This window comes from Erythrolamprus reginae, chromosome 1 (genome assembly GCF_031021105.1).
Source record: "Erythrolamprus reginae isolate rEryReg1 chromosome 1, rEryReg1.hap1, whole genome shotgun sequence".
NCBI lineage: Eukaryota > Metazoa > Chordata > Lepidosauria > Squamata > Dipsadidae > Erythrolamprus > Erythrolamprus reginae.
In genome coordinates, this window is record NC_091950.1 from 308,808,267 (window position 1) to 308,828,894 (window position 20,628).

At 42.2% G+C, this 20,628-nt stretch overlaps 1 protein-coding gene across 1 annotated transcript; it reads right to left on the bottom strand.

Moving 5' to 3' along the window:
• Positions 1-710: 710 nt before the first annotated feature.
• On the bottom strand, positions 711-13,088 carry MTCL3 (MTCL family member 3). The gene is made up of 6 exons (XM_070739701.1): positions 12,144-13,088; positions 9,045-9,269; positions 8,111-8,269; positions 7,356-7,424; positions 2,552-3,727; positions 711-821 (listed from the first exon to the last, which is right to left on the bottom strand). Exons 1-6 carry the CDS (start codon positions 13,086-13,088, stop codon positions 711-713), a joined length of 2,685 nt encoding a protein of 894 aa, XP_070595802.1.
• Between the last annotated feature and the right edge of the window lie 7,540 nt (positions 13,089-20,628).

Consider the following 20,628-nt stretch of genomic DNA (forward strand, 5'->3'; position numbering starts at 1 on the left):
CTTGATAGTCATGTGACTGGGTAAGAGTGGCTTACCAGCCATGTGACCAGGTAGGAGTGGCTTGAACGATCATCATCATGCAAGTGAACTGTTAAGTCCTCAACTTATAACCTCACCAGTGTCGCTCTCTAGAGTGACAATTTGCTTCACGTTTCCTGTGCTCTCCTTCCTGGGTCACCCCCTACCTCAGGCTGGGTAGCTAGGTTAATGGGTGCCGATCAGCTGTTGAGAAAAGAGGGGGGAAGAAATGGGCCCCCCCTGCAACACTTGTTGGTGCTGGGCTCCCTGCCGCTTTCCAAGGAGGAGGAGGGGGGGATGGTCAGCTGGAGCTGGGCACACAGCTTCATTTCCGCTGGTGGACTGCTGCCCACCCCTACATATAGGTAAGAATAGGTGATCCCAGTTATTACAGCATCACACACACATCTAAATGCACAATCTGCAGGGGGAATTTTAACTTGCTTACCTGGCTATTTGGACGACGGTAGTTCAGATTTGATTGTGGAGCTCTTTGGTTTGGGCTGCTTGCAACATCTGCATTTTGGCATGGAGGTTGGTTTGTCTTCTTTCGATCGAACAGTCTTCAGTGTTTTTACAGCAGTGATTACTACACAAACTATAGCTCTTGAAGTTTGTAGCTTGGGAAGATGGACAACATAAAACAAACTGAAAATAATTCTACAACAAATGGTAAAATGATTAAAAAATATCTACAGAACGAAGAACAATGTGAAAAGAAAGACAAGTTTAAATATCGTCGTGTAAGAAAGGGATGAAAACAAGACAAGAATGAGAATAAGTAAAATGATAGGCTGGAACATCTGGGGAAAGTAAATACAAAGACAAGATAATGATACATTAATAAAACAGCAAAGTTGAATTTTCAAGTGGAAAAATGCTAAAAAAAGAAAATCAAATCTTTCTACCTATTCTTGTGAAAATTGTATGTTTCAAATCCAAATGCCGTACAAAAGAATCTGAGGGAATCTTGTAATAATATTGGCATTATACTAACTGTAACATTCTCATGAAAAATCTCTGAATTTTCCCACCTGGATGGTGATTGCTGCTGGGGAGGTACTTTAGTAAACTGAGAGCAAACTGCACTCCTTACTAGCACTGATGCGGTCACTGAGTTTGGGTAATGAAATAGCTGCAAGAAATCAACCATACTCAAAGAGAACCAAGGAGATCCTGTCATTCCAGAGCTACAAATATTCTCCAATATTAGTAGAATTAACAAATTTAAAAGTTGATTGATTCAAATACTGGTAAGATGACAGTTTCGTATTTTCCCATCATTCCTACTTTTGCTCATATATCGAAATGAAGATTGACAAGGCACCTCAGTATTTACAGCCCCTACTTGACAAAATCATACACTGGGACTGTAATAAACAATTATCATATTTTCTTCAGGGTACAAATATATATGTAGTTTCTAGAACCGCTAAGTTTATAGTCAGGGCTGTTCAGATGAGAATATATTGGGGTGGCATGCAAAGGAGATGAACTCACTTAAGAACATTTTATATCAGTATCTTAGATTTGCTTAATATAATCCTTTGCACGAGTTATATTCTCATGTTTTACTACTCAATTTTAGCATATTATACTGCATTTTAACTTATTATTTATTTAAATTTCCTCTATTTTAGCCAATTTTATTGTATTTTAACCAGTCACAGTTTTATGATGACCGATGTGGTCCTTTTTCTCGCTTTGATATGGTCGATTGACTAATGAAATAAAGTTGATATTGATATTGATATTGATTGACAAGGCAGCTGGTAAGCTGGCCCTGGCTGCAGTTACTCCCTCTGCCAGTTATCCTCTTCCCTCTCTTAGCCAAAGAAAAAGGAGGTAAGCAAACCACTTCCAAGGGGGCTCCAAAACCAAGCTAGAGATCCCACTGCCATTAACCTTGTCATTCTCATCTTCATTCTCATCCTCCCAGGCCTTTGCCCTGATGCTCCAGCAAGATAGGTTGCTATAAATTCTTTTGCAGTTATGCTGTTCTATGGGGAGAAAGCCCTCCATTAAGAGAATCATCCAACCTGGCTATCTATTTTTCAGAGCCAAGTTAAGACATTTTCCCAGGCCGCTGGTATTTTAGAATTAAACCTTTAAGTTTCATTTGTAAACTTGTAAGTATTAAAATTATACTGGGATAATACCTTTTACATATTTTTCCCCGTGCTATATATTGTAGTCTTTCAATTTTAAATTGAGATTTTTAACTGCCTTTTTTTCTAGCTATGTAAATTTTATAAATCCTTTAATAATACGGGTACATTTTTTTAAAAAAAGCTAAACAAATGACTATTTACTATTCGACTTTTTAACCAACCCACAGAGCTCTTACTAGGCAGGTATCCAATAATGTCTTCCTCTTATGCTATACAAAACCTAAGAATCTGGAACAATAATCTGGGAAATTTAAATTGCGGTCATAGAAATTAAAAGGTGTCTTCTTCATCTCACATGAAAGTAACTTTTATCCTGGGCTAAAACTCTTTCTCCTCTATGGCTTGACTAAATAAAAATCTACCTGACTCACTGACAAAGGTTCATCTGTACTTTGATCATCGGAAGGCTTTGGAACCTCTAGCCTGTCAATGAAGGCCTGGAGCTCTTTCCTAAACGTCTTCATCTGGGCATTGATCCGATAAAGAAGTTCGTGCTCTCGTATCCTACTTCCATCATCTTCGTCATCCAGAAGTCCAAACAGGTCCCCATTTGCCACGTAAATTCTTGCCTCCGTTATGATAGTGCTGGTGTCAGAAATTAAGCGGTCAATAGTTTTGCTCAGGCGTTCAGCTTCACAGCGGATGTCCTTGGTTTGCTGCCGCTCATTAAAGCTTTTCTGCCAACCTACCGGGGTTGGGTAGAAAGATCTTGTAGGGGTCAAGCAACGGATGTTGCGGACCTCCTCGGAGTCACTTTCTCCACCAATGGGCCCTTCTCTTTTGCGGTGAGGGGGACGAGAATCCTCATCACTTTCTTTCTTCCCTGTCTCACTTTCAGCATCGCTGTCCCTGGGACTCCCTCGGATCCCCAAGTGAGAGGCTAAATCATAGCGCTGCATGTTGGACAGCAGTATCCTGTTCTCATATTGGAGCTGCATGACTTTGCCACTGAGTTCGTTAACTTGCATGCGGGCAGCCTTCAATTCTTCCTGAAGCGTTTCTGTCTTGGCGCTGTCGTGGTGTCGTGAACTGTCGTGAGTTCCAGACTTGTATTTGTATTTGTTTAGCTCTGCAGTGACACGTTTGTTTTGTTCTTCTGCATCAGATAAGTTCCTCCTCAGTAGTTCAGTCTCATCTTCAACTAACTGCAGATGCTGCCGTAACTCTGAGACAGATTCATTCGGTTCTCCCAGGAGGGGGTTGGCTGCCCCGGAGAAATCATCTCCTCTTAAGTCGTCAAGCTCTGCTTTCAGTCCTCTGTTTTCCACTTCCAGTTCCACGATTTTCCTTCCAAGGATATTGGCTTCTTCCTCTACTAACCTCAGACGGAGCTTGAGTTCTGCTTCTCTTGTGCTAGGTGGACCTCCTGCTTCCCCTTTTGGTAAGGGACTGTCTAGATCCCCATAAAATGACCGATACTTCTGAAGATCATGCTCAAATCTGTCCTTTTCTTTGTCAACTTTGGCTAATTTTTTTCTCATCAGGGTAGCCTCTTCTCTGACAAATTGCAACTGGCATTTCAGATCTTCACTATCCTCCTGTGGCAAAGAAAGAATAATGCCCAGTTATATTGCTTTATTCATGGGGATGCCAAATGACTATTTATTTATTGAATTTATATTGCTGCCTGGCAACTCAAGGTGGCTTACAGCAGTGTTTCCCAACCTTGGCAACTTGGAGATATTTGGACTTCAACTCCCAGAATCCCCCAGCCAGCGAATGCTGGCTGGGGAATTCTGGGAGTTGAAGTCCAAATATCTTCAAGTTGCCAAGGTTGGAAAACACGTGCTTACAGAATATAAAACAATAAAAACTAACAAAAAGAATCAAATAAATTAATATCGTACAAAATCACACCCACACACACTTCCCCTTCCCTGCCCCGGTGACAGCAGATCACACAAGCCATTTAATGGGCTCCATCCCGCTTGGGTTCCCTAGGCCCGCTGGCAGAACCAGGTCTTCAGCCTCTTCCAGAAGAGTATTAGACTGGGGAACATTCTTATTTCTGGGGAAATGATGTTCCAGATAGAGTGAGCCACCATGGACAAGGTCCTTCTTCTCTGTCCCACTAGGTGTATCTCCCTTCAGGATGGGACATGGGACATTCTCTGTCTCCCTGCTCTGATGGATCAGGTAGATGTGACCGGCATGAGACTATCCCTCAGATAACCTGGTCCCAAGCTATGAAGGGCTTTAAGGTGACAACCAACACTTTGAATCTTATCCAGAAGCAAATCAGAACCAATGCAACTCCCGCAGGAGAGGTGATACATGTGCACACCTGGGTCTGCGCAAAACCATGTGGGTCACTGCATTTTGCACCAACTGGAGCTTCTGGATGCTCTTCAAGAGCAGCCCCATGTAGAGCGTGTTGCAATAATCAAGATGGGAAGTGACTAGGGCATGAGTGACTGAGAGTAGGGATTTTTGGTCCAGGAAAGGGCGTAACTGGTGAACAACCCTGCAGTTGCGTAAAGGCTCTCCTAGCCACGACCACCACCTGATCTTTGAGCAGGAGTCATAAATCCAGGAGAAGCCCTAGATTATGCACAGGGTGTGTTTGAGGTAGTGCCACCCCATACAGGACCACAGCTGGCATTCTCCCTGAGCCAACAAACTCCAAACCCAGAGCCACTTGGCATTACAAGGGTTTAGTTTCAACCCGGTGCTCCTCATCCAGCTCCAATAGCCTCTAGACACTGCAAGAAGGAAGGCACGGCATCACTTAACTCAACATGGGCCAAGACATATAGCTGAGTGTCATCAGTATATTGGTGATACTTCAGTCCATGGTGACAGATGATCTCACACAGTGTTTTCATATAATTGTTGAACAGGAGGCGAAAGAGTACTGAGCCCTGCAGCACCCTGTAAAGAAGTGGGCAAGGGCTAGATATCTCCCCTACTACCCTGTTTCCCCGAAAATAAGACGTACCCCGAAAGTAAGGCATGTCAGAGGTTTTGCGGAATTTGCTAATATAAGGCACCCCCCGAAAATAAGGTGTAGTCAAGTTTACATACGGTATGGTGGAAAAACATACGGTACCATTCAAAGCTGTTCATAGCAGTACCGTAATAATGTGGCGTCCCCTGCTGGCCCCTTCCATTGCTTTGTACCATCCAGTACAGCGGACACAGTCTGCTGCTGTCTCACCACCATTACAGTCTCCACTACAGTGCGTAGACTGTAGTTCCTCTGGTGGCCGGAAGCTGCAATAGCGGGAGTATACTGTTGTACCATATAAGCGCCATCGTTTGTGTGTGTGGGTGCCATACTGACAGGTACCGTACCGTAATCAGTGCACCGTACGGAACACTTTCTTTGGGGGTGTCAGCTTTTCTGCCTGTGAATTTGTCTTATTTGAGAAATATAAGGCACCCCCCAAAAATAAGACGTAGCACAACTTTTGGAGCAAAAATTAATATAAGACAGTGTCTTATTTTCAGGGAAACACGGTATCAACACTGACTGCGAGCATCTACAGAGGAAGGAATTGAACCAGGATAGCACAAGCCCTCTCAGTCCCATCCCCAAGAGAATACCATGGTCGATGGTATTGAAAGCCACTGAGAGGTGAATTACAGTGAGGGAGGATGCACTATCCCTATCCCGCTCTTGCCAGAAATCATCCAAAAGTGCAACCAATGCCATTTCTGTCCCATGTCCAAGCCTGAATCCTGATTGGTAGGGGTCAAGATAATCCGTTTCATTCAGAAACCTCTGGAGCTGCCATGCGACCACCTTTTCAACAACCTTCCCCAAAAAGGGAAGATTGGAGACAGGTCAGAAATTATCCAACTGGGTGGAGTCCAGCGATGGCTTCTTAAGAAGAGGGCGGACCACAGCCTCCATAAAGTGCTGAGGCACCGCCCCCTCCTGTAGGGAAGTATTAATTACCACCAGAGTCTACCTGCCTGTCACTTCCTGGGAAGCTTTCACAAGCCAGGATGGATATGGGTCTAAAACACAGGTGCTTGCACGCATACTCCCTAGGATTCTGTCCACTTGCTCAGGAGCAACAGCGTCAAGCCGTTCCCAGATAACAGAGTGAGAACCTGCCTTAGGGGCTTCTACCAGACCAGCAACCACTCCGGCATCTAACTGGGAATGAAGTCGATTTTGTCTTCCAGAATTTATGTTGCTTAGTGAGAAATTTGTCGAGTGAATTTTGGCCCATTTTAATGACTTTTCCTGTTACCTTTGCTACCTGAATCACTGTGGTTGTTAAATTAGTAACACAGCTTTTAAGTGAAGCTGGCTTCCCCATTTGACTTTGCTTGTCAGAAGGTTGCAAAAGGTGGGATCATCTCACTCTGGGACGTTGCAAATGTCATAAATGTCCACGGAGAGGGGCGGCATACAAATCCAATAAATAATCCAATAAATAATCCAATAAATAATCCAATAAATAATCCAATAAATAATCCAATAAATAATCCAATAAATAATCCAATAAATAATCCAATAAATAATCCAATAAATAATCCAATAAATAAATAAATAAATGAATGAATATTTGTTTGTTTGTTTGTTTGTTTGTTTATTTATTTATTTGTTTATTGGATTGATTGATTGATTGATTGATTGATTGGATTTATATGCCGCCCCTCTCCGAAGACTCGGGGCGGCTAACAGCAATCATAAAACAGCGTACAATAATAATCCAATACTAGAAATGATTAAAACCCCATTAATATAAAAAACCAAACATACATACAGACATACCATGCATAAAATTGTAAAGGCCTAGGGGGAAAGGGAATCTCAATTCCCCCATGCCTGGCGGCAGAGGTGGGTTTTAAGTAGCTTACGAAAGGCAAGGAGGGTGTGGGCAATTCTAATCTCTGGGGGGAGTTGGTTCCAGAGGGCCGGGGTCACCACAGAGAAGGCTCTTCCCCTGGGTCCTGCCAAGTGGCATTGTTTAGTTGACGGGACCCGGAGAAAATCCACTCTGTGGGACCTAACTGGTCGCTGGGATTCGTGCATATATGAACCAATTGTCAAGCACCTGAATATAAATCATGTGACCACGGGGATGCCACAATGATCATGGTTGTGGAAAATGGTCATAAATCACTTTTTTCAGTGACATTGTAACTTTGAATGGTCACTAAATGGTTTGCTATATTATACATGCGACACAAAAAAATATTCTGTATCACCTCAGCGGACATCTGCTGTGGCCTTTTTTCTGACTTTTGCAAATCTTTGCTTCCTCTTCTTTTCATGGACTGTTATAAAAGAAAGAGCAGATATAACAAATATTTTACTAAATGCATGCTATCCATGTTTATTAAGCTACCATTCAAACAACATGAAAATTCCCAGCTTTTTAAAAATAATATTGTTGGTTTCATCATCCAGAGATGGTTACATTGAAACACTGCCAGGACAGAGTAATTAAACCTTCTTTAAATGTCCTTGTTCTTATTGATCTAAATGCAATAGCGAGGAACATGACAAAAATTAAAAGTAGTTCATAAGTACTAAACAGCATTTTTTAACATGTTGAGTCAGGTAATGCCTTCAACACAATTGTATTCACTAAAGAGATATTTTTTTAAAAAAAATAGCCTGAAATAATCATTTCTCAGATCTGCAGGTTGTTTACCATGATAAAATAAGAAATGGACTTTTAAACCTGTCCGAAAAGCAAAATTGCTTTTTGCTTGCAGATCAACTGTTACCAGTACAGTTAGAGAAGAGACAGGAAAACAGTATACTAGCCATAACACTTATATAATGCACTTATATAGTGCTTTTACAGCTCTCTCTAAGTGGTTTAGAGCCAGCATATTGCCTCCAACAATCTGGGTCCTCATTTTACCAACCTAGAAAGGCTGTAAAGCTAAATATTACAACCTTTGATGTACCTATCCCACCTCAGCCAATTTTGCCTGTCCCGCTCATCACTGACCTCTTTTATTTTGTCAAATTCATTCTGAAGAGCGTGTTTAGCGATCTCAGCCTCTATCAGCTGCTGCCTCAACTTTTCGTTTTCATCTTCTGTGGTGGAGCGTTTTTCTTCCACATTTTCCAACTCATGGTGAAGTCTTACGGAAACATCTTTTGCAACCTACATGGAAGGGAATTTAACATTTTCAAGCAGGAAAATAACTTTCACAGTAGGGCTTAATATGCTTGTAAAGTTTAGGGATATGTTGTGACAACTTAGCCAGCCTGAAGATGAAGAGTGGGACCTCATCGAAACGTCGCCAGGAATCTCTGAAACTTACATGGGAAGAAACACGAATATGCCAAGACCTACATACCTGTACCTGTGAAAATCTAAACACACACACACACATTTACATATTTTTGCTGATAAGTGCCACATCAGCAAATAGACTCCCCTGATATAACTGGAACTATACTTTATTGATTTAAGTAATACAGAAAAGGGATAGATTCAACCTAGAAATAAGGAGGGACTTTCTGACAGTAAGAACAATCAACCAATGGGACAGCTTCCCTTCAGAAGTTGTGGGAACTCCATCACTTGAGACTTTCAAGAAGAGATTGGACTGCCATTTATTAAAGGTGGTATAGGGTCTCCTGGTTGAGTGGAGGGCTGGACTAGATGATCTATAAGATCCCTTCCAACCCTATTAATCTAAACTAAAGATCTCACAATTGACATATCAGGTTGGTTTGGATTGATGAGAAATGTCCCAAAATCCAGGACAGTACCATTTTGCTTATTCTGCCTTAAATAATTAAGTACCAATTTTCAAAAGCACAAGACAACTCGGATTTATATTACATTTGCCTTCCCGCAAAAAGATTATGAAAAGGTGTCGTAATGTGATTGCTTTTCTCACTGATTGCTCATCTTGTGGTCCCCCAATTACCTTTAAATCCTGCTCCAAGTTACGGAGAAGTTCTCCATCGATTTCTCCAGTCTGTGCATAGCGCAGCTTCTTCCGCTCTGCTTTGCGAAGACGATACTGAAGGATTCTACAGTTTTTGTTAGCTCTCTCCAATTCATGGCGCACTTCCTGAAGCTGGCAAGCATCCTCTTCAAAAAAGCTGTCCCTCATTTCATCCATTTCAGTTCTAAGTTCATCTATTTCAGTCTGGCATATGTTCAGAAGGAACAGATAGAAAGCGTAAAATGATATCAAGTCACATTGATAAAGAACACAAGATATGGTAATTTAACCATGATTCTTAAATAACTGTTATAGGAGAATAACTGTTATAAGAGAAGCATATGGTTTCCACCTAGCTTCCTTAGGCTTGGCAGAAGAAGAAAAAAACAACCTGTGACCTCAAATTAAGAATCGATCCATTTATATTTCAAATATTCCTTGAATTGGCCAAAACAAGGCACTAAAAGAAGCATGTGAGATGGGTGAGATCATCCAAGGGCATGGGGTGAGGTATCATCAGTACGCTGATGATACCCAGCTGTACATCTCCACCCCATGTCCAGTCAACGAAGCAGTGGAAGTGATGTGCCGGTGTCTGGAGGCTTTTGGGGCCTGGATGGGTGTCAACAGACTCAAACTCAACCCGGATAAGACGGAGTGGCTGTGGGTTTTGCCTCCCAAGGACAATCCCATCTGTCCGTCCATTACCCTGGGGGGGGGATTATTGACCCCCTCGGAGAGGGTCCGCAACTTGGGCGTCCTCCTCGATCCACAGCTCACATTAGAGAACCATCTTTCAGCTGTGGCGAGGGGGGGGTTTGCCCAGGTTCGCCTGGTGCACCAGTTGCGGCCCTATCTGGACCGGGACTCACTGCTCACAGTCACTCATGCCCTCATCACCTAGAGGTTCGACTACTGTAATGCTCTGTACATGGGGCTACCTTTGAAAAGTGTTCAGAAACTTCAGATCGTGCAGAATGCAGCTGCGAGAGCAGTCATGGGCTTACCTAGGTATGCCCATGTTTCACCATCACGCCGCAGTCTGCATTGGCTGCCGATCAATTTCCGGTCACAATTCAAAGTGTTGGTTATGACCTTTAAAGCCCTTCATGGCACTGGACCAGAATACCTCCGAGACCGCCTTCTGCCGCACAAATCCCAGCGACCGATTAGGTCCCACAGAGTGGGCCTTCTCCGGGTCCCATCAACTAAACAATGTTGGTTGGCGGGCCCCAGGGGAAGAGCCTTCTCTGTGGCGGCCCCGACTCTCTGGAACCAACTTCCCCCAGAGATTAGAACTGCCCCTACTCTCCCTGCCTTCCGTAAACTCCTTAAAACCCAACTTTGCCGTCAGGCATGGGGGAACTGAAACACCTCCTCCGGGCATGTACAATTTATGCATGGTATGTTTGTGTGTGTGTTTGCTAGTAAATGGGGTTCTTTTAAATCTTTTTAAATATTTTAAATTTATTTAGATTTGTCATGAATTGTTGTATCTTGTTGTGAACCGCCCCGAGTCTGCGGAGAGGGGCGGCATACAAATCTAAATAATAAATAATAAATAAATAAATGTGCAAACGTAGCACAATGAAACTGCTTCATAAACCAAAAGGAGAATTCCTAAATATGTCCATCATGTATGTTCTATAATGTTCTTGTATGTGGCAATGAGAAGGATGAAGAATGGAGTAGAACATCCGGCAGATCATATTCAACTACATACATTTTTTAAATCTTACAGGTGCAATAATCGTAAAATGTTTATTTAGAAAATAATAATTTCTAAATGTCCATAACTTAGGGAATCTCAAATTGGATTGAGGCTACTAGAGAATCAAGAGTAATTTAGAGGGTAGCCACAATTTATCTAAAATGCAAGCAAAGCAGAGGTATTATCCAATCAATGTATGGTCTTTGATCCTCAGTTTGCTTTAGCAAGTCCATAGAGGGCAGTTACTATACCACAAAGCCTAAAAATCTTTGAGGAACATAGATGAAATGTAATTATTAAATGTGTATCTTATACTTACTTCTTGTCCAACCCTAAATTCAATGAAACCATTACCTTTATTTTATATATTTGATTCATTTATTAGATTTATATCTTGCCTTTATTTTGTGCAACTCCAATTATGGGAAGTCATAGATTATTATTTTATGGAGTTGTAAGTACCATTAGGTTATTAACTCTGTTACTTTGTCAGTTTGCTGGATTGGAACTCATATTAACTTACAATTTGGTAAGTCAATTTGGTACACAATAGGAAAAGCAAATCAAAGGTTATCCTCTAGAACAGTGATTTTCAACCTTTCTTGAGCCGCGGCACATTTTTTACATTTACGAAACCCTGGGGCACATTGAGCGGGGGGGGGGGGTGTAAAAAAAGTTTGGACAAAAAAATTCTCTCTCTCTCTTCCTCCCTTTTGCTCTATTTCTCTCTCCCTCCCTCTTCCTTCCTTCCTTCATCTTTCTTTCTCTCTCTCTCTCTCCATCCCTCTTTCTTTCTCTTCCTTCCTTCCTCTCTTTTTTGCTCTCTTACTCTCTCCCTCCCTACCTCCCTCTATGTCTTTCTCTCTATCTCCTTCCCTCCCTCTTTCTCTTTCTCTCTCTTGCCCTCTCTCTTTCTTTTTCTCTTGCTTTCTTTTTCTTGTTCTCTCTCTCTCTCTCTTGCTTTCTTTCTCTCTCTCTTCCTTTCTTTCTCTCTCTGAGTTTCGTGGCACACCTGACCATGTCTCGTGGCACACTAGTGTGCCACGGCACACTGGTTGAAAAACACTGCTCTAGAACACAGAGTGAAATATTTAAAAAAATCCTGTCTGATGAGCAAAATACTGTATTATATTCATATCAAGTTCACAGCGGATTTATGTACTCCCTCCCCCACCCTTCTCTTAAACCAGGAAGCAAACCAGGAAGTATCTCAACAACAATTTTGGTCTCTTCAAAGCAGAATTCACCATTAGCATTCCTTCTCCTTTCTTTTGTGGAACAGACTAGAACACCACCAGCATGTGCTCATGCACACTGGAACTGAGTCACACCCTTATTATTCCTTCCCTTCTGTATCTTTTGCTCACCTTGAGGTTTTCATTCTCCTCCTCCAGTTTCTCCATCTCTTCCTGCAACTCCTGCTGCTGCTGCTGGGATTCCATGGTCACGTTGCCTTCCATAGTTCCCCTGAGGCCATTGCGACTTTCATTGGCAGGAGGCACTATGGGTAAGGATGTCGAGGAGGGCAAACTGCTCCCATTGCCGTTGGCTTTGTTGTTACCTTTGTTCTGCATCTGGGTTGCTGACAACCCTTTCCTGAGATGAAACTGAATGAGCTCACTTTGGAGGCACCCTTCTTTCCAGTAGTTGCCATTGTTCACCGATAGAGCCTGGCCTTTCCCTGGACCACAAGAAGGCGAAGAAGCCGAAGTTGCCTCTCCTGCACTCTTCTGCGAAGGCTTGTTGGTTTTACCCCTGTTCCAGCTCTTGGATGGCAGCTGAGAAAGCACAAAACTGCCCACCCTTTCCCCCTTCCCTCCAGATACAAGCTGTTGCTCTCCAGCTCTAGGACCTGTAAGCTCGGTGTCTTTGGGAGGCACCTCTCGTGCTTCAGCTGCAGGCCCTGGATTTGGTCTGGGACACGCTCCTACCACCGAGGCCAGGAATGAGGCAGGCTGCTCTTCAGCACCATCCCCAGCATGGACAGCTCCCAACAGCACTGAGTTCCTTGTTGGCGTAACCTGTAGGGGCAGCTTGTCTCCTTCAGCTCCTCCACCCTTGACCCGACTAGTTTTCTGTCCTGTGGGTGATTGCTGTAATAGCTGCTGCCGGGTTGAGCTTGCTTTTGAGGCGGGGATTGCAGCTGCAGCGAAGCGGGATGAGTTGGCAGCTGGCAAAGGCTGGCGGACAAGAGGCTCCTTGGGCCTGCCTGGAGAGAATGCACGCTGCTGCTTAGTTCGGCTGCTGCTGCCTTCAGGAAGCAAACGAGGAGAGGAGGTTGAAGGACTGCCTCCGCTAGGTGGCTGGCTCATGGCTACATCAGAGGTGTTGCTGAAATATATTCAGCCTTCTCTGGCTCATTGTCTTCCTGCCCTCCCTCCCTCGGCTGGTGAATGTAGCACACAGAAGCCTTGTCAGCAGCACTGCCACTCAACACAAAGCAAGCCTATTCACCACACGAAGAACAATGTGCCTATAATAAAAGGGGTGAAGTCTGAAATTGTTCCAAGAGGTCAGCTCACAATCTTAGATGCAAAAGATGCAGCCACTGACTGGAAGCTTGCTTTTAAATTCCTGAAGGAACAAGAAGTCCTCATTTCTCATGTGAAGGGACGGAATCCTCTAGCTGAGGCTACTTTTCTTAAAGTGCTGCTTCCACAAACTACATGTTCCAAAGTACTTCCACAGGTCAGTGAGGATAGATCCATTCAGTAGATCTGTCTGTGGCTACAAGGTCCAGCACAGTTAAAAACAGTCCCTTCTAGTTGGGAGGAAAAAACTGTGATGAGATGTAAAATAATCCACATTTAACATTCTGTAAAACAAATCAATAAGAGATCTGTTAGAAAACTCTAATTCCAGATATGCATCCTATCCTTAAAACTGGCCTTTAATGAGAGCAAATAACAGGCTTCCTCCTACTTTTTTCTTATATATTATCTATATTTCCTAACCAACTCTGAATGTGTTGAGCAGAATTCAGGGATAATGAAAACTGAAACAATGATGATAAAAAAAGTAAACACTTAAATGTATTAAATAAGATCAATTGTGAAGGGAGGAAGAGATTGAATAAATTGTTCTCAGTAGGTATATCTTTAAGCTATCAATTGTAAAGTCAAAAGCAATATTAAGACACTTCAGTTTGAAGCAAGCCTCAGTGAATACAAGTTACAAAGTAAATGTAGCATTGCAGCCTTCCTGTAACTCAAATTGAAATTTTGCTGTCAGCTTTTAAAAATTGTCAATTCGTTTTACAGTACTGTACAACCATACCAGCCAAGAGTTTCTTTCCAAGCACTAGAAACAAGAGTGTGAAATATGAAATTCTTGAATAAAGGAGGGTTTGATTTGTAAGGCTTAGCTAAATCTGCATATATATCAGTTTGTAAACCTAACTTCTGTTGTACTTGACTTTATAGGAACAGCAAAGGAAAAGTCTGAAAAAGTTTCAAACAAGAGTATTAACCATTTGTTTAAATTATGAACAGATGAACCACACCTTTCCTTGCTCTGGGTATTCTCCAAATACTTTTCGTTTCATTGTTCGATCTAACTGATCACATCTGGCCCAAGATTCTGGGAATATATTTCAGTACAAGAAAAGTATCAAGTTAGAGAAAATTGATCTAATTACTAAGCCCTGATTTTTCTCGCTGTATTTATATGGACATAATTGTTTGCATAGCAGAAGCCCAAAGTGGATTTGTTCGATTAAATATAAAACAGTAGCCTACAGTTCTTAAAAATTTCTCAAGGTGACCTATCTTAGACAATATTTATTATTTACATTTATTTATTTATGTAATAGATTTATAGGGTTGCTCAATATAATTCTCTGTAGCATACAGCAAGGCTCAAACATAAGCATCTCCAAATATCACATAATTAAAAAAAAACCCTGATGCTGTAATATGTTTGGTGCAATAATAATCTTTACCATGTCACTGAAGTATTAAATATACTATATCAATTTCAGCATTATTATTAATTGTATAAGTGCATGCCCATTGTTTACCTATTTAATCTTGTTATGAATAAGCAGATCCTAAAAATTTACAACAAGTTTTGAACTAAAATGTGTCAGCTTATAAAGATTATAATAACTGACATAATAACTATAACAATGATGGTAAAGCATTTTAAAAGAAATAGCTTACAACGTAGGTAGGTACGATCAATTAGTTATCAAGAGTCCGGAAGGAGTTGGGCGTCTTATAAATCAGTTAAATTAAATTAAATTAAATTAAATCAAAGGATGAGAGATTAAAAATGAGAATCTTTCTTACTCCAGAATCCCAATTATACACAAATCATGAAATAAACAAGCTAAACCATAATTTTACTTTGTGTTTCAGTTTCCTTCCAGTTCAATGATGGGTAAATCAATCTGTTTGGGACAAAATAATAATAATAATAATAATAATAATAATAATAATAATAATAATATTAATAATAATAATAATTTATTAGATTTGTATGCCGCCCCTCTCCGAAGCTTTGCATTTCTCAATTGCCTCTATTTGAAAACAAGCTGTGAAACTCACACCTAACTAACATAGCCTTTAACTCCATGTTTTACAAGCCCTTTAAAATGTGGATGTCAAAGTTTTATCAAAAGGCCATTTTCAGGTTGTTTAAAACAAAGGAAAGACAACAAAATTAGATTTAAGGCTTGGGGAGTCTCCAAATGCCATCTTTCCTTACAGCAATTCATTGATTAATACAGCAATTAATCCTTACAGCCTACCAACACTTCTCAATTGCCTTTATTTGAAAACAAGCTTCGAAACTCACATCTAACTAAGGTCTATGCAGATGGCTTTTAACTCCATGTTTGACAAGTGCTTTAAAATGTGAATGTCATAAGTTTTATCAAAAAGCCTTTGAAAACAAAGGAAAGAGAACAATATTCTACACTGCTCAAAAAAATAAATAAATAAAGGGAACACTTAAACAACACAATATAATTCCAAGTAAATCAAACTTCGGTGAAATCAAACTGTCCACTTAGGAAGCAACACTGATTGACAGTCCATTTCGCATGCTGTTGTGCACATTCAACTTGGCACAGAACAAAGTGTTCAACGAGAATATTTCATTCAGATCTAGGATGTGTTATTTGAGTGTTTCCTTTATTTATTTATTTTTGAGCACTATATTTAAGGCTTGGTTATTCTCTAAATGCCACCCCTCCTTACAGCAATCCATCGATTAATACAGCAATTGATCCTTTACAGGCAGTTGACCTACCAGCGGTACCAGCCTTTTCCTCCGGTATTTCCCGCGGCGGCACATTGGACCGCCAGGTTCGGGTCTCAAGGGCATCCTTCACGGCTTGGGCCACCCCCAAGCCCAGACTGCTCATGCATCCGGGCAAACGGTGTTCGCACCCTCCGGCGTCATAAAAACCCAACGAGAAATCCTGCGACGCCGCTCTCAGTTCGATTCTTATTCTCTTCTACCGGTATTCAGAGCCAACACGGAGACCTTTCCGTCTCCTCCCCACTTTCCCCGCAGCTCCGCATTGGTCTCCCGGGATCTCGTCACGCGGGGAATCAAAGCAAGCGGCGGAACCTGGCCGGCAGTGCCCGTTTTCCCACTGGAAGGGGAGGAGGAAGAGGAGAGGGGACGAGGAGAAACAAAAGAGAAGAAGGTCACGGAGCGCCAGGCGCGCCTCCATCACCTCACAAGCTGGAATGTCTTTGTTATTGCAGCGGCTTCCCATCTGTAGACCCCTCCCTTTTTTTGTTGCAATGGATGGAATCAATTGACACCCTTTGCTTACACACTCCCCCCCCCCTTCCCACTGTAAAAGACTCCCAAAACTTGTCCCTGGATTTTTTCGCTTTGCTGAGTAGCTATGAGACGCGCGCCTCCACGCCTCCCCCCTAAGCTGAGCGATGACTTACCCTGCAGCCACCCGAGGATGCACGAAGGGGGGGAAAAAACCGAGTCAGGGCGCCTCGGGGAAACTGCAGCGGGTTTTATTCCGGCGCTGACCTCATTGAGCCTGGGAAAGAGCGGTGGAGGGGGAGAGGATGGGAAGAAAGGGGGGGGGAGAGAAGCAGGGGAAGGTGCGGGGGGAGTAGCGAGGCCGGATGAAAAGCGCATTGCTGGGCCACGCCTAGGTAGGCCTCGGGTGGGGTGCGGGGTGGAGGGCGGCTCTGGCCTGAATTACATTACGACCCTCCTCCGTGGCAGGAAGGAAGCCGGGGTTGCGGGCTTGGAAAATCAATTCTGGGAAACGATCGATCCCCGATCAAAAGAGTCATGAACAGCGTCGACCCTATCAGAATACCACGTAAGGGGCTTTCTTGGTGCAACTCGATCGCTTTCGGGGGGCTCCCGTTTTGTTCTGGGCCCTATAAGGTTAAATTTGTGCCTCAGACCGTATATTCTTGGTTTAAAAGGCACAAGGCTATTCGACTCCTGCTAATTTCCCTGGATATGTAGAGACTTGTTTAATTATATTTTATTCAAATTTATTTTTTCTTTTTATTTTTTAAATAATAAATAATATTTTTATTCTTTTGATAATAACAACAACAATAATAATAATAATAATAGTATAATAATAATAATTTATTAGATTTGTATGCCGCCCCTCTCTGTTATTTTATTAATAAATAATAAAAACCTGTCTCCTAATGGACTCGGGGCGGCACAGAATAAATAATAATAATAAATAATAAAAACCATTTATTAATAATAATAAATAATTAAAACCCTTCTAATGGACTCAGGGCAGCACAGAATAAATAATAATTGGATTGGATTGGATTTATTGGATTTATATGCCGCCCCCCTCCGCAGACTCGGAGATAAATAATAAAAACCCTTTATTAATAATAATAAATAATAAAAACCCTTGGACTCGGTGGCATAGAATAAATAATAATTATTAATAAAAACCTTTATTAATAATAATAAATAATAAAAACCCTTCTCCTAATGGACTCAGGGCGGCACATAATTAAACAAAAGTACAAAATTTTAAACCCTGAATATTAAAACAACAACAACCACTTAGGGCTGGGTTATCTACGGGACCATTTCTTGCCACATACCTCCCAGAGACCAATTAGAGCACACACAGTTGGCTTCCTTCAGGTCCTTTCAGCCAAACAATGGAGATTGACGGGACCTTGGGGTAGAGCCTTTTCTGTTGCTGCCCCCTATGAAATCAACGCCCCCCCCCATGTCAGTACTGCTCCCACCCTGCTGGCCTTTCATAAGGCCACAAAGACCTGACTAGGCCAGCAGGCCTGGTGGCCCTAAATCAACAACTAGCTTGACCATCTGTATGAATATGATTTTGTACAAATGGTATGTATGTGTGTTCTTCAGTTGTTTTATTATGAGTTTTTTAATTAGGGTTTTAGAATTTTGAGTTCTTTTTATTGTTTGTAATTCTATACGGTAATTTTATACTGTTGTAAGCCGCCCTGAGTCCTTCAGGATTGGGCAGCATAGAAGTCAAATTAAATAAATAAATAAATAACAACATCACTCATCCATTACTAAAATACTACTGGCTAGAGCAGAGTGTTATCGCTCAACGGACCCAGCAAAGTGGTGCTTAAAAAAGCCTTTCAAAAGGCTAGGAGGGTGGGGGGAATTGATTCCAGAGAACCGGAGCCACCACAGAAAAGGCCCTTCCCCGTGGTCCAGCTAGTTGGCACTGGATGGCTGACAGACCTGGAGAAGGCCGACTCTAGGTTCTAATCAGTCTCTGGCAGAAGATGGCCCCGTAAATAATTGGTCCTAAGCCACGTAAGGCTTTATATGTATTAACCAATGCTTTAAATTGCGTTTGGAGACCGATCGGAAGCCAGGGCAACTCGCGGAGTGATGGAGATATATGGTTGTATCTGGGTAAATCTATAACGTAACCCATTTATTTATTAAATTATATATCTGTGCTGCCCAACTCCCTACTCACAACAAAACTACACATGGATCAATATTAAGCCATCCGTACATTCATGGGCCGATGTCACTAGTAACACCCCACCTCGAGGTCAATGCCCCCAGGCCTGTTGGAAAAGCCAGGTCTTTACGGTTTTCTAGAAAGCCCATGAAGATTAATCCACTTGTGCTTGTAGGTAGTGGTTTCCAATTCTTTATACCTAGGTTATTTTGTCAAAGGAACATCTTGCCTTTAGAACTTGTGGGTGCTTTCATCACTGGAGGTTTTTAAAGAAGAATATGGACAGCTGAAAGAGTTACTTAAGAGAAGTATCTGCTTCATATTACATGAAATCCCAGTTGTTTAGATCCTACAGAAGATTCAATTCCATGAATTTTGTTAAATGTGCTTGATTGAATTTCTACCCCACCTTTCTTCTGGAAACTCAAAACAGCACACGTAGCATCCTTTTTTTCCAATGTTTTCCCTAAACACCCAACCCTCTGGTGTTGGATTCTAAGTGATAGGGCATAAGCTTCCATAAATATCCTGTAATGTTGATCGGCCCAGTTTCATCGCATATACTACTTTTATATTATAGAGTAGAAGTACCTTATCAATTAATAATGTGTTAAAAACTCCTTGTATTATTCCATTATTCTTAACCTGGCTGAGACAATTGCCCCATTACAACATGAAATTTTATTTCAGGTGATAAGGATTAGATAGCAATAGTATTTAGACTTAGTTTCTATGTTTTATATACCGCTTCACAGTGCTTTACAGCCCTCTCTAAGCAGTTTACAGAGAGTAAACATTGCCCACAACAATCTGGATCCTCATTTTACTGACCTTGGAAGGATAGAAAGCTGAGTCAACTGAACTTACTGAGATTCGATCTGCCAAACTGCTGGCAGCGAGTGATCAGCAGAAGTAGCTTGCAGTATTGCACTCTAACCACTGAACCACTGAGGCTCTCTGTTGGAGGAGAGTCTGGAAGTATCTTTTCGAGCTAACAAATTTGATTAAAAGGTCTAAGCCAGGAGTGTCAAAGACATGCCGTCACAGCAGGCATCACATGACGTATCAGGACTTTTTTTCCTCTTCGCTAAACCGGGTATGGGTGTGACACATCTGGCTCGCAGGCTTGGAGTTTGACAACCCTGGTCTAAGCTTTCCCGACATGCAGCTTGCTTGATGCATAGAGTGGGTAGTCTGATGAAAAATTTAAATTGGGGTAAGATGGAGGGAAAGGAGGTGACAATAATTTTGCTTATAAAGTTTGTATGTGGGGCAGGGTTTTGTTTGGTGTTTTTATTTTGGAGTGTCTTCAAATCCAAGTCCTTGCAGTGTTCTTGGCAAGGTTTCAGAGGTGGTTTGCTGATGTCATCTTCCTAGCTTTGACAGAAGGACTAGCTCAAGGTCACCCAGCTGGCTTTGTCCCCTAGGCTGAAAGTCCTCTAGTTTTTAACTTGGTGCCTTCATTGCTACACCACACTGGCTCTTTAGATTACAGGTGTCTTAAAATAAAGAAAGGTAAAGGGTTCCCTTGTCCAGCTCTAGGGGCAGTGTTCATCTTAATTTCTTAGACAAAGGAGACAGCATTGTCTAAAGATGCTTATGTGGTCATGAACAGGTGGGACGGCATGGAACGCCGTTCCATCGGCGGTAATGGAGTTGTGCGCGCATCTCCATCGCCACCAGCCATGCACCCAAGATTCGGCTTCTGCGCCTGTGCAGGAGCCAAATCTCGCCGCCACAGCCAGCAGCAACAGCACCCCCTGTTGGTTGGGCCCAGAGAGCGTGATGCTCATCTGGCGGGTATGGGTCGCCTCTGCTGCTGCTGCCGTTGCGGCCGGTCACCAGCCGTGGGGCTGGGTCCTGCGAGGAGCAGCAGTGGTCAGTCCCATCCGGGAGCCACCAGCCAACGGGAAGAAATC

Bases quoted from the DNA above. Each gene is read 5' to 3' on its own strand.
- MTCL3 (XM_070739701.1), bottom strand. From the start codon at position 13,088: ATGAGCCAGCCACCTAGCGGAGGCAGTCCTTCAACCTCCTCTCCTCGT. The intron at 7,425-8,110 runs GTCAGTGATGAG...CTTTTATAACAG, and splicing joins AATTTGACAAAATAAAAGAG to TCCATGAAAAGAAGAGGAAG. The intron at 3,728-7,355 runs GTGATACAGAAT...TCTTTGCCACAG, and splicing joins CACAGCAGATGTCCGCTGAG to GAGGATAGTGAAGATCTGAA.